We start from the raw sequence: 14658 nt of genomic DNA on the forward strand, positions 1-14658 counted from the left end.
AACTTTCCTTAGCTTGTATATATGCACAGAATATAAATATATGGAAAAGTTCTTACAAATACTTGCTTAATTATACATGTACATACAACATATATTAAGCGTGTACACACACAAATACAGAGAGAACCCCTCTGATAAACCCTCCAAGTGGCTCATTGGTAGTTTACAAGACTTGCAACAACTGCACAGCAGAGGTAGTTATGAAGCATTTTCTCCACCAATTAGTGAAGTCCTATTAATCTTATCCAGACATTTCTTTCATAATTTTTACTTGTATGTAAATTCAAAAGAAAACAAGCCCAATGCTACTTTGCCATGTGCCATGGTTTTGTCTAAGACAGACTTAATTTTCTTTTTTCTAGAGGCTCATGCAATGCTGTGTTTTAGATTTTTGATGGAAGTGTTGGTGGTAACACACTGATGTTTTCAGTTGTTGCAGAGCAGCATTTGCACAGACCAAGGACTTTTCCGCTTCTTGTGCTGCCCTGCCACCAAGGAGGCTGGGGTTGCAGGAGGAACCAGGAGGGGACGCAGCCAGGACAGGCAACCCAAACTGACCAAAGGGATGTCCCATACTATATGGCATCATCCTCAGCCATAGAAGCTGAGATAAAGGAGGAGGAAGGGGAAGACATTTTGAGCGATAGCATTTGTCCTCACAAGAAACCCTCATAAGGCCTGCTTTGCTGGAGTGGCTGAACATCTGCCTGCTGATGGAAGTAGTGAATCAGCTCCTTGTTTTTGGTTGTTTGCGCACACAGCTTTTGCTCTACCTACCGTCTATCTCAACCCCCAAGTTCTCGCATCTTTAGCTTTCTGATTCTCTCTCCCATCCCACTTGGGGAACATGAATGAACAGCTCACTCTGTGTGGTACTTAGCTGCCTGCTGGGGTTAAACCACAACACTGTGGAAGCAATTGATACCTGAACATAACTACTATCACTTTGCTAATTTTACTGCTCAAGGATTAAACAGATTTCACTTTGAGGATGAGATAGAGGATATTTTCCATTACATTATTTTATTAGTAAGTCTAGCACAAGTATGACAGTTATTAGATATTAGGTATGATAATGAAAATTCTTTATGATCTACCTATTGCTTCACAACCGCTTCCTCCATTGAAGGATACATCTCTGATAGAAGCCCAAAATTCAAAAAAGACTGTTTGTCTAACCATGTTCCAAATGTACATCAAAGCAGCCATCAGCCAAATTTTGAGAGCGTTCATTTTTTTATGTGCTGGTGCATTTACCAGAAAACCTCCTCAGAGACCTGTATTTAAAAGTCTTCCTTTCAAATCTGCTGTCCCCAAAACACCTGGAAAAAAATAAAAGCCTTGGACAAAGAGAACCCTTTGTGATCACCGCTGTCAACCGCAGACTGCAAGGAAGAGATGGAATCCAGCCAAGTCATCTCTAAAGTGACTTCCACACAGGCTTACTTGCTTTTATTTCCTCCTATATTGATGCCATTAACCAAATGATTGTCCTAAGACTTAATGTAATTGGAGCATCATACAATTCCACAATCTTTTTCCTAACACAGCTTCACAAGACTCCTAAATAAATCAGAATCCGAATCTCTAAAGTTATCTGTGTTCAAAGCAGCAGCTGCTAAGTGAATCAGGTTGGAGTACCTGAGTACTCTTGTGCTATCTGTAACAGGTCTGATTCTTTTTAATCATGGATAAGTTTTCATTTATTACCTGCCCAGCATCTTAATCATCCTTCAGCGAATGTTAGTTCATCTCTGCTCTTGCATTTTCAACTTAGGTTTACTCCCCCTTCAAAATTGCAAGTTCCCTTTCCGCAGCTGTTACAAAACGAAGCAATAATGTTATAGGGAAAAAGTGAAAATAGTATTCTCTGAGCCAAGGGAGTTTCCATTTTTAACACTGAAGCTTTTTATAGACACTTCAGAGTATTTATTTTTTAATATATTAGAGGGTTTATTGTGTTGTTCTGAGACTGTATTTGTTTTATTGTGTTTCTTTGATCCAAAAAAGCTCAGGCCAAAATATAAATTTCTTCATTTCTTGTAAAAATGCCCAGCGTTGCAGCTGCCTGAGCACAGGCTGACCTAGAAGGACATTAAGAGATGGTTTCAGAACACAGTCTATCAAGACTTGTAAGCCTACCACTCAAACTAAATTTTAAAGTTCATCCACATACAATGGTCCATCTTGACAACATCCCACAAACCACTGAGCTGTTACTGAGGTTTTAAACACTGCCAATCACACCCATACAAAAATAAAAAGGAAGACACAAGAGTAAGAGGCAGCTCAGTTAATAAAAGCTTAAATTGAAGTAACGATAAAAAGAAAAGGTTACTTTCTGAAAAAGAGAATTTTCCAGAATGAACAATTGAGTAAGGAAGGAAAAGAACATCAAGTCAAAAAGGAAAGAAGAAATTTCAAAGACAATCACAAAAGAAATGTATGGGAGAGATAGGGAATGGCAAATGATTCAAATGAAGAAAATACAGCTTTGGTGAAGAGAAACTTATTTCAATGAATTGTTTGTTTTTTAAAATAAATTCTTCCTAGGACATCCATTATAAAACATGATCAGCACCTCTTTACTTTTTCTAGTTTTTAGACCATGTAGAGAGCACTTCTAGAATAAAAGAACTTTCTGTCGAACTGCAAATCAACGTAAGAATCATCATCACACAAAATGTACTCTGTATTTTCTTGTCCTTATCTTTCACCTCCATATTCTTCTTCCCTCCAATCATATAATTATATGCTGCCTCTTTGATTATATAATCTGACAGTACCTCTATCTGATCACAACCCTTTGGCAAGCTCAGGGAACCAGCATGCAGAGGACTGGCTCCCAGAACAATGTATGACAGATACCAGAGCAGTGTATGACAAGAAGTGCACTCCTGGAATAAAAATTTATCATAAAACAAGGTTGCTGAGTGCAATCAAAAATGCCAATTAATGAGCTGCACAAAAATACTTTTCCTTTAATACTTGTTCAACAACAGTATTAACCTTAATTAAAACAATGATTTAATCTTTTTAAATAGGGAAGCTGCAATTAGAAAAAGAAGAAAAAAAAAAAAAAAACAAAACAGAAATAACAGAAAAATTGTTAAATACAAATACTTAAATAAACTACACTTCCCCAATTCTTACATGTCTATAAACAGGGGAACAGCCAGATTACAGGATTGAGTCTGTCTTTGCTCTATTTACACAGTCATTCTCCCAGTAAGTTTTTTCTGTTGTTGCTTATTAGCATATACCGTTTAATAAAAAGTTACTGTCTTTAGCAGGCATTACTCAATGAGCTTGGAAATATATAAATAAAACAATCACAGAAGTTATTTCATAGCCATTATAACTTGAACATCTTCACAACCTGAAGATCTACGAAGTATTCTTTGCATATTACCAAATGAATAAGAGATCTGAATGTGAAGTCACACTTTTTTGTGCCTACCCAAACTGCAGCCAGAGTAATGACTGCCATGTAAATATTCCCTGAGGCACCAGGAAGAAGACAACTAAATAAGCAGTGTACAGCTGTGACAAATAGTTTGATTTGCAACATCTTGGCTAAGCTGAAGGACAGTGATAGTCTTTGTGATATAACTGACTAATTGAATCATGTGCTTCAACATGGTTGCCCTAAGTAAAATGAAAAGGATATTCAAAATAGAAGAGGTCCTTTCTGTTGCTTACCCTGTAACATACTGCCGCAGAGGCCTGAACACACTTAGCAACCCACTTATCTAACTTATTTTCTGCAGTATTAAAATACCTGAATTATCAATGGTTCCAGTAATTTTTCCACTGTAAACGTCTGGATGTGCAGATCCTGAGGGTCAATTTTCAGTTTAACGCTTGGCATTTTTGTTGGTATTTCACCTAGGTACAAAGCAAAAAAAATGCAATAAGCAATTATTAGCCACAACAGCTCATTGCCCTCTGTCAGCACCCAGAGACTGCTTGCTGGAGTAGATTTGGCTCCACAACAGGCTTAGGATTTCAAGAGATGCAATTAAGGTTGTTATTACTTGCTTCCTAATTGTGGAAAAAAAAATACACAGAAATTTGCACAAACTGAAATAATAGATTTAAAACATGTATAATTGTCTTCTGAGATTTCTAAATTGACTATGTATTAAAAATTACGAGACTAATGCATTAGAAGTCCTTTCAATATAAATTCTCTAGTAATAAATGAAATTGAGCTATAAAGAAAACAATATGTTGCTTTATCAAATCTATTGCAAAAATTACATTACTGAATTTATCACAGACGAAAAACACTATTGCTATGTCTACAACACTTATATCTTATTCCACATGTTCAATCACAATGGTCATAATTAACAGTTTGAGAACACACACACAGAGCAGCTCCTAAAAGGCTTGGTAATTAATGACTGGAGTAAGTGAAACATTTAGTTATAAAATAACCTGTAATAGCAAATATTTTTGAAGTGTTAAGGCAGATTAAGTCAAGAAAACCTATAACTGAAGTCAGTAAGATGGAATTAAAGCTAAGTAAGGGCTTTAAAGTGAATCAATCGTTCATTAGGAGCTTGATCCAAAGCCCACTGATGTTAATTTCAGGGTTTTCACTCAGTTCACCACATCCTGGTTGAGGCCCTTAGCTGCAATGAAACGTGCGTGTGCCAGCAAAGAATTATAACCATGCTTTAGTAGGAATGCAACTAATTATTGCTCCAAAATAAAAGACTTAATTTTCCAGCAACTTAGGTTCCCATAAAACATAGCTCTGCAAAGCCATTTTATCCAATAAAGACTTCAAACACACAAGTAATGGATATCTGTCCTTTTTAAGCAGGACTTATTAGAACCATAGATGCTGTATAATAAAGTAATAAGGTAGTTCGACTGTGCAAGCTAAAAAGATGTATTGTCACCTTCTGGTGAACCTAGCATTGATTTAACACAACACTGTAGATTTAAGGTTTCTATACCAAATCGTATAGGAATTGTGCCAAAGTATTTCATAATAGGTATACACATTTCACTTGCAAACAAAGATAGTATGAATGACAATTAAAGCATTAAGGGTAGAGATAAATTAGGTTTTTGCCATTCCCAGTAACGAGTACTAAGTTTAGTGCTTTACCGCTAACTACACAAGATGCAGCTCTAGGTTCCCCACAATTCAGTTGCACACAATGAATTGAGAGTATGCAAAGAACTGATTTTTCAGTTTTAATTCTATTTCCAAGTCAAAAGATATAGAACAAAAACCTGACATGACGTTGACTAGAACTACACTTTTCCTTCCATAGAAATTTGCAGAAAAAGAGAAATGTCAACACTAATCATTTGGCCATATTTTATACACTTAGTTCTTAGACACTCGTAAGGAAAAACGAGGAAGCCAAAATTGCTGGCATCTGTGGTTCTCTTTCTGTCCAAAGAATCAGTAAGTAGACTACTCCCCCAGTTTTAAGAGACTCCAATGCAACTTACCCTTCTGTTTGAAGGGAACTGACCCTGCACACACACCATCATTCACCACTTCAGAAACGCAGATCACTCCTAGTCAAAGGGGCTGCAGCTCTTCTGCTAGCTCAGATTATCGTGTGTATCTCATGGGATAAAGTTGTATGTATGCCAAGAAGACAAATCCCACCTCTTATTCCCACAACCTCATTGCAGCCATTAGAAATGGATTTGAGCTGGATGACTCAGTATCTACTGTTGATTCTTTTCCACTCAATGTAAAGTACTTACTTATCCACTTAGCTAGGACAGAAACAGGTTAAAATCACAGTGTAGCTGTAGACACTGGTGGCTAAGAAATGCTCCCAGAAAGCAAAACACTGTTTCCATATGTTGTTCAAGTAGTGTTTCCAGTATTTCAGACCAATGAGAACCAGGAAAGGCAGAAGACATCAGAAGTTAAACTCAAAATACAAACAAGCACATTCAACATAATAAACATCTTACTGGATCAGCATAACAGTCCATCCAGCTCAGTACACTTGTCATGGCCAGGCTATACAGTGAGGACATGCAAGCCTATTTCCTATGGTTCATTCTTCCCATACATGTCCAGCATCCAGAACTGTTTGAGGGATATCAGAAGGCATATCCCTAACCTAGGACCCATTTAAAGATGCACTTTTTATTTATTTGACAGATCTTTTCAAACTTTTACATGGAAAACTGAAAAAATCAAAGTAAAATCTCACATGTAATTGTCAAAAATGGTAATATTTAAAAGCCTAATAAATCTAGAGGAAAAAGCACTGATATTAAAAGTTTATGGACATGGGCTCTTTATCAGGAAGTGCAATGATAGCACAAGGGATGATACCTTTAATCTAAAAGAGGGAAGACTTAGATTAGCTATTCAATTGAAATTCTTTACTGTGAGGGTGGTGATGCACTGACCCAGGTTGGCCAGAGAAACTGTGAATGCCCCATCCCTGGAAGTGTTTAAGGCCAGGTTGGGTGAAGCTTGGAGCAACCTGGTCTGGTGGGAGGGGTCCCTGCCCATGGCAGGGGAGTTAGAACTAATCCCTTCCAACCCAAACCACTACATGATGAGTGAAAAAGGGAGAGCTGGAAGAGAGAAACTCCATATTGAAGGAGCAGTCCACTACACAGAAACAACAGAAACCAAACATTTCCCATCTGACTGGTAACCATCTGGCAACTGATAACACTGGGGACAGAGGCACTATTAATGCTTTGTTTGGTGGCTTACCAGTCCTAGCTCTCTATTGTACCTATTAGTCAACAAACATTTGTTTTGCACTCTATAGTTTATGTCACATTTTCAGTCACCTTATACAGTAGAAGATGCCCACACAAAAGCAACCAGGAAAGACACAGTCATAATTTAAAAGTTGTGGGTTGTGTTTTGTTTTGTTTTGTTTTTTTCTGGGGCAAATTAATTTTGTTATTCAAATACGATAGCATCATGCATCTGACTGATAAAAATACAACATGGTATACACATACCCTGAGACCAATACTGGAACTGGTTTAGAAAAACACTTACTTGGTTTCAGTTATCTGTATTCAGGAAAATATTTCCCAAATGCTTACATTCTAATATTTAGAAGTAACCACTTTCTCCTCAACTCTCCATAGAGTTGACTCTTCATAGAGTCATGTCTCCACAGGTTGTTCCAGAGCATGGGAACAGATTATATAAATTAACACTACTCCTGAAAAACTGTCAGTGAGAGCCAGTCCCCATTAAAAAGTGGGCATAGCTACTTACTTACATGGAAGCATCCAGGTTCTGGCTCCATTAGGAATATTTCAATAACAAAATGGTAACAGGTGAACCAGCAACTAATTGCACCTGGAAACCCTATATGGCAAGCACAAAATTGCTGAAGCCAAAGGCATTGCACTCAGGTAATGCATTTAAGTAGCACCCAGTTTTAATCCATATTAATTATTTCAAGTCCATTGACTCATTTTAATGAAGCTGCAGCCATCTGCAAGTTTTGCTACACACTAAAGCAGGGCCTGTGATTCATTCCTAGACTTTCATCCTGTCACAGAACTAGACTTGGTCTCTCAATGAATTGAAATTAACACTGACATTAGGGAACAATTTGACTCATGACTAAAATACTCTGTTCATTTCATCCTTATCACTGCCACAGCCTTGACTATTTGTAAGGAGAGCTAAATTCAGGCAAGAAATAGCGGGCAACTACCTCAGCTGGCATCCTGACAAAGTAATCTTAACAGTATCTGTTTATACTTCTCTTCTGCTAGGACTGCATTTATTGTTTCAAAGCTCAGCTCTTGTTTCTTTGAGTTCTAATTGCAATACAATTTTTGAAAACTGACAATGACTTTCTAAGATTACAAAGCTGTACTGAGAATAAAAATGTAGGTTATGTTTGCACGTTATACTCATTTCTGTAGCTTGTGACTTCACCTTTCAATGTAACAGTTCTTTCAGCTTCACAAATCTGCAGTTAACTATACCACATGTACCCAAACAATAAAATACTTCAGATCACCTTTATCACTCAGTAGCATTCAGTCATAGGAAAGGCTATCTTGAATATGTTAAAAATACATGTTTTAAAAACAAAGTCATTGTTTAGAATAAAAGTTTTAAAATACCTGCTACACTCCCTGGCTTCTTTATATTGCATTCCTCTTTGATAGTTGTATTTGCATTCCTATTTAATAGCTGTTTAATGTGTCTCTTCCATAATACACCAGTAGTGCACACACTTTTGGTTGATAATGCAGTACTGGCACACAGAGTGTACGTCATTTCTGTGCCTACCTGTCAGCACACTGGTACAGCCCATATAACAAAGAAGCATCCACACTGATGGAAAGTTTTTTTGCTGCATTCGCCATTGAGTAAAAAGGTCATTTAATTCAATAAAAGACTCTCGTCCAAATTCTACAGGATTGCATCAAAACAAACCATATCCTTAAAAATAAGTCTTTTCTTGCTATATGCAATTCATGAATTTAGTGGTCCTCTACATCACTACAATCAATCTCCCTTCTACTCACACCAAAAAAGTTTGTTTTAAATATGATATTGCTGGTTCACAACCCTCATCTTTGACATGATTTTCGCAAGCCTCCCAGAATATGGGTACTTTTTGAAATCCATCATAACAGTTGCAAATAGATTATATTGATTCTGTTGTGAATTCTTTCTGGGCAAGACATGCATCAGTTGCAAGGAGACAAGTAAGAACTGGATATAGACAGCATTTCATGCTTCTACTGATATTTGAAGAAACCACAAGATGATTGCCAGGTTATTTTTTCTACACATACAGTCATGCTTTAAGTTTGTAGAGACTTCAAGTCACTGGTAAAAGGGTATTAACAGCTGCTCTCCTCAAAATTCAGAAGTTATACCTTTGCTGCTTGCAGCAAGAGCTGCCCCCTTTTCTCTCAGGGCATCTTCCTACACTACAGATCACCTCTGACGGTCAGACCTTTCATAAAATTTGGCAGATTAAGTACAGTTTAATTATAGTCACTTCCTCTTACTAAAGATCATTCTGCTCCAGCATCCTACCACTGAACAGTCTCAAATTTGCAGTGTTACAAATCCAATTGCATTTTTGAGGATCAGAAAAATCTCCACATGCTTTGACTTTACCTTCTGTGTTTTTAGATTGTTAAACTATAACACGTTGCCTAACATAGGCATTTTTATTCTTTGCTCCAGTCCTCACTCTGCTGGCTTTTCAACTCAACAATGGCTCTTTTTTTTTTCCTTGCCTTGAGGCAGGCTCATAAATTATCATTAACTGAAAATCAATGGCAAAAGTTGCTTTCTGAAAATTTTCATTATATTCTAAGGTATAATCTACTTAAAAGGCTCAATTCCTGATTCTAGTTGTTCCTCTCCCTACAATTCTAATGCTTCCTTTAAGCAGACAAAATAGGAAAATAAACTTGCAAGCAAATGCAGTGGAGAGTGCAAACTTTATATTGACACTCTGACCACGTATCTTTAACTTATCAATCTCTTTGTTAGTGTTATTTATCATATTAGTAAATCAGTATTTGATTTTTTTTTATATATTATACTATGAGACAGAAAGAAAAATATGCAGGCAGTAAAGATTATTCTGGGGCTTTTTCTGACATTTCCACTTAGAAAGTAAACTTCTGACCTTCCACAACTTCTTCATATAGCAATGAAATTTTGGTGCATAACACACAGATGATTATTTTTTTTTTTAAATATATAGCTACTCCCATATTATATGCCCTCTAACTACAGCACAGATCTTGACTGTAAGATATTTTGGTAAAAGCCTGCTATAACCTCACACTTGGTTACATTAACCTTTACAGTAGGCAATTTCAGCACTGTAGACCAACAGCTCTTACAACACTCAGGATGTTAAGCATGTGTCACAAGATACAGTTCTGTCTCTGAAGAGCCAGAAAAGGAACCACCTGCACACTTCTACAAGTGCTGCAAACTTAAAACAAGAATTTTGTCTTGTCAGCAGAGGCATCCAAACTGAAAATGCCAAGTGTTCTGGTGTAAGAAAAAAAGACACTCTAAAGACAAGTGAAAATTTATATCAACCTGCAACATAACGTGAACATAGACATAGTCTGAAAACTGCAGGTAGTAAGTAAACTGTACACAGGCATAGATGAACTAGTCAGTGTCAGAAGGCAGAGCCAAAGATATTCTGCAAGTTAGGAAAAGTTAACTTTAGAACCCATTTCCTGCTAAGTCATTAGAAAACTAATAGCACATCACTCACCTATCCTAGAATACAAACGGTCCATATTCAGAACTAAAGCAACTGCCTATTAAATATCCTTGTGTTAGGAGCTTCAGTGCAACTGTCTGGCTCACTATTTGGCTTCTGAGGCATCTGCAAGGGACTGCCTGACAAGCAATCCAGTGTATTTCAGGATGACTGACGGGACACAGCGGCTGCTGAAGGGGTGGCAGGGGGATGGGCATCCTTAAAGCTATATTCGAGTGCAGAGACATGAGAAAAAAAGAAAAAGGTTAAAAACCCTTTTAATAAAAACAAATTTGAACAATTACATGACATGAAACATGCCATTACTCATACATCTGGTGCTTATTTCTCACGATTTTCAGCATGGCTATTGTTTCCCCATATATTTTGGTTGTATGCCAACTTCTGTCTCAAGGCAATGACTCAGACTTTCGAACTGGACAGCAAAAGGATTCATAAGGCTCTTATCCAGTCACTTGGCACCAATTTTGTTTTCTTTCCCCCCCCGTTGCATGTTACTCAACACCGGCATACAATATATTATCCTATCAATTTCATAAAATGCATGGGCCTATAGGGTAGATAAGTATTTGTGACCAAGATACACGTGCATAGCACACCTGTGGATTTCTAAGACATGATGCATTGCTGAGAGTATTTAAAAGAATGCTTTGTCTTTAATTCATATTTATTATGTAATAGCTCCATCAATTGGTGAAAACACCCTTTTTTAAATTTGTAACCATTTTTTTCTAAAGAGTAAGGTATAGGAAGAACAAATCAGCAGCAACAAAAACAGTGGCTGTATTTTTACTTAATCCTCTAGCTGATGCATGAAAAAAAGATACTCAGAAACACAGGAATTTTCTGTTAAAATGTACTAGTTTTGTTTGCAAAATGCCTGCTGTACTTCAAGAGCCAGACCATGCACTGGAATGGAACAATACTTCCAACACCGTGGGAGAACATCATTCATTTAACACTGGGGAAAATCCTTAATGCACCTGGCAAATCAGATTTCCATATAAAGCTGTCAGGTTACACCCTAACTACTTCAGATTGTCATTTCTTATCATTAGCAACAGGAAAAACATCTGCTAAAGCAAAGGCAGCACAAACAAAAAAATAGCCAGAGAACTGAAGAAGGTGGCAAGAATTGACTAACTGAAGGCTACTAAGAGTCTTTGCATTTAGAGGTACATTTACAATGAAGTAGCCAAAAGATATTTTTAATGCTGAGGGTAAAAAAATAAATAAAGAGTATTTATTCTAAACTTTTTTCACCCCTCTGTATTTCATTCTTTTTAATCCTTTGGCCAACTTTAACCACATCTGAAAAACAGATGGAATTCCAATGGACACAACATTTCTACCAAATTTTTCAACATTGTTCTCAGCATAAATAACTAGAGATTATCACACATCATCCCTTAAAATGAATCTACCAAGAAAAAGAACGCAGTATTAGCCTAGTTCTTACTGGATACAGAAGATTCCACATGGTGAGGAACAGCTTGTGACTGAACTAATGGTGTGAAAAGCTTCAGTTAAGGTTTATAGCAAAAAATGTTTGAGATGGGGAACACGTTATACCTCAGTCGGAGAATATGTCTCTTGCAAAATGTCTGACATCTTGTGAGATACCAGGTTATGATTTTTCCCAGGACTGTAACATTCTGGATGTACTCATTTTTCCTTGAGAAACAGTCATGCCTACTTTTCATATCGTGCATTCCATCAAGCACTTTTGCATGTAGAGGTCATCTTTCAGTACTTAAGTCAAGCAAAGAGAATCCCCAAGAAGTTATTTGCTTATGACCATACAGGATGCCAGTGGCAAAATCAGGGATGCAATCCCTAGTCACTAGAGCACCTTACTCCCACTTTAACTGTGGCCAGTAAAACAGGCTCAAGAGTAAAAAAAACATTTCTGACCACAATTTGTAATATAAATCTAAAGAATATAATTTCTTCTTCGATACTCAGGTCAAAGGTATTCAGATACTATTATTTCTTATTCTTAGTAACATCAGCTAACACATTCTTCTCCCTTAAATATACTATCAAAATTACTGCCTTGGGTGAATGCACTCTCTCTCTCACAGCCAGTTGCAACACACTGACGAGTTCTAGGAGACATTCCAGCAGAGGTGTGAATCCTATGGTCTGACCAGCTGCAGAGCAGTTGGCTTTGCACTAGCATGCCAGACTCAACCATGTGTCATGCCAGACACTTCAACCAACAACTATCCAGAAATGTGTGCTATGGTCCCGAGTCTACAGCCTCAGCAAGGAAAACCTCCTCCACTGAGGTATCACTAGAGAGACCTGCAGGTCTCACAGTGTTGCAATTTTATTAGCAGTAAACTAAATAATTCCCCTGATACCACTGAAATTCTAGAGGATATACACCACTGAGAACAGAATCGAAACTCTCCTTCTTGGTTCATAGATACTGTAACAATCCTATATTCCTAACACTTCCCTCCAAGGCACGTTTTTCCAGGAACTGAATTTTTGTCTCAGAACTACAGTTGTAATGTTTAAAATACCTAAACAGTATTTACTTCAGAAAAAAAGGCAGCATGACATCAAATGGCACCATTTCATTCAAAAAGAGAAGGTTTTCATGAATATTTTACGAAAAGAATACAGAGTGGGTCTGAAAAAAAGGATATATATATATGTATGTATGTACTTTACATATGAACAAACCTCTGGGCTATTTTCATTGCATGCACTTTGACCCTTGAACAAGCACCCCTTTCTCTTTAAGTGGCTTCCAGTTCCTCCATGGATGGCTATCCTGTGCTGGTAATGATAGGTTAAGAAGGTTTGGCTTCAAGCCCTCCCCTCTGTTATCACTCTTAAAGTGTTTCTATCTCTATTCAGAACCAGAGACTGTTCAAATAAAGTTCAAGTTGACCTTCCCCTAAAAATAGGATATTGTTCAGCTCATGGGAGAAAAAAACACATCACTAAACAACAATTTCCACAATGCACTACTGTAAGATTTAATGTTTTTCCTGTTAAGTGTAGCTCCTCCATTTATCCTTTTTGTTATCTGTTGGGGGTTATCTACTGCAACGTTTATAATGTTTTGTGTAACAGATGTTTATTTCTTACTCCATTGCAATGAGTTAAAAGATGCTTTTCCCTGTCTTTTTAGGGTTGCTAATTTTCAAAAGAGAATGTTTCATACCCAAGTGTTACCCATGATGCCTCACCATCATGTACCATTTTATGCAACTATTTTCAAATTACTATAATCCATAAAGATTTGCATTCTTCATCTTCTTCAGCAACCCAAACAGTTTAATTTTCTCCCTGCTGCTTCCTGACATCCAGGAATCAACCTCAAAAATAACAGTAGCACATAAAACCACTGTTTTTTAGGCATGCGTTCATTTTGAGAAATACATGGAAAAAAAAGAGAAACCACACCATTTTGGATGCCTGCAAGCAGCTAGCTCATCAGGAAGCACCTACAAAGGTGTTAACTAAAAAAAATGGGGATAAAGAAACGGTATTTAAACAAAACGATATGCGTGTACAGACCTGTGATTTTAAGACACACGTATTCATTCTTCTGGTGGGGCTCCTGGCACAGCAAGGCACCTTATTTCCTCTATTAACTCCAACAACAATTTTCAAATCAAAGAGTGGCTCAGAAGAGAAACCCTACTCACCTGATGCACTGTTTCTGGTGAAACAGCTTCAAAACTATTGATTAGCGATAATTCTGCCCCTTTTGACTCCTACACTCATTCTAATACAATGGGCATTTGATGAAGAATAACCCCATAAAAATTGTTTTAAAATAAATTAATTTCCTAATACCAACCAATTAGGAATAGGAGAGAAGAGCAACAATTCATTACATACTTTTTCTAAATGCTGATCACCAGGCTTAATTCTTTGCTGTTTTAAGTCTTTGGGGCTTTACTAGGTCTGCACATACCTCACTTCTTTAATAAGAACCCAAATACATTTTACATAACTGAAAACAGTCTTGGTATACATATTACCCCTCACTTAGAAACCAGTATCTTTTATATCTTAATAACAAATAATTGTATAAAATTGCCCTGTATTTTCAACAGTAGGTGATAAATGTACATTTACATAAACCTTCCTAACATTATAAGCAAAATTCCAAGTAAAAGGAAGTAAGTAAATCTTTGATACAGTAACAGCATTCACACAACATTTTATCTTTCCTTTAACAATATTCTGATATTGTTTTCCTATTTGGAAAATAAACCTACCCACTGGACACCTTTGGCTACTGGCTTGAGGTGGCAGTATCATCATTTTGAGTATTTAGAACATGAAAAAAAAGAAATCATGTTCATAAGTTTTTTTCTAGGAAGCATGTTCAGAAAACTCATCCTTTCTCATCCTTTTAACTCAGGCCTCA

General features: G+C 36.9%; 1 protein-coding gene across 4 annotated transcripts in view; it reads right to left on the minus strand.

The window, feature by feature from the left end:
- The window catches only part of CTNNA3 (catenin alpha 3), a 458724-nt gene extending 448347 nt beyond the window's left edge, over positions 1–10377 (minus strand). For all 4 annotated transcript variants that reach the window (XM_032191583.1, XM_032191582.1, XM_032191585.1 and 1 more), the window contains exons 1-2: positions 10251–10377; positions 3782–3888 (exon numbers count right to left, since the gene is read on the minus strand). In XM_032191583.1, coding sequence (XP_032047474.1) covers positions 3782–3888; positions 10251–10275 — 132 coding nt within the window. In that variant the 5' untranslated portion in view covers positions 10276–10377. The remainder of the gene's footprint in view (positions 1–3781; positions 3889–10250) is intronic.
- Positions 10378–14658: the final 4281 nt, after the last annotated feature.

This window comes from Aythya fuligula, chromosome 7 (genome assembly GCF_009819795.1).
Source record: "Aythya fuligula isolate bAytFul2 chromosome 7, bAytFul2.pri, whole genome shotgun sequence".
NCBI classification, from domain to species: Eukaryota; Metazoa; Chordata; class Aves; order Anseriformes; family Anatidae; genus Aythya; species Aythya fuligula.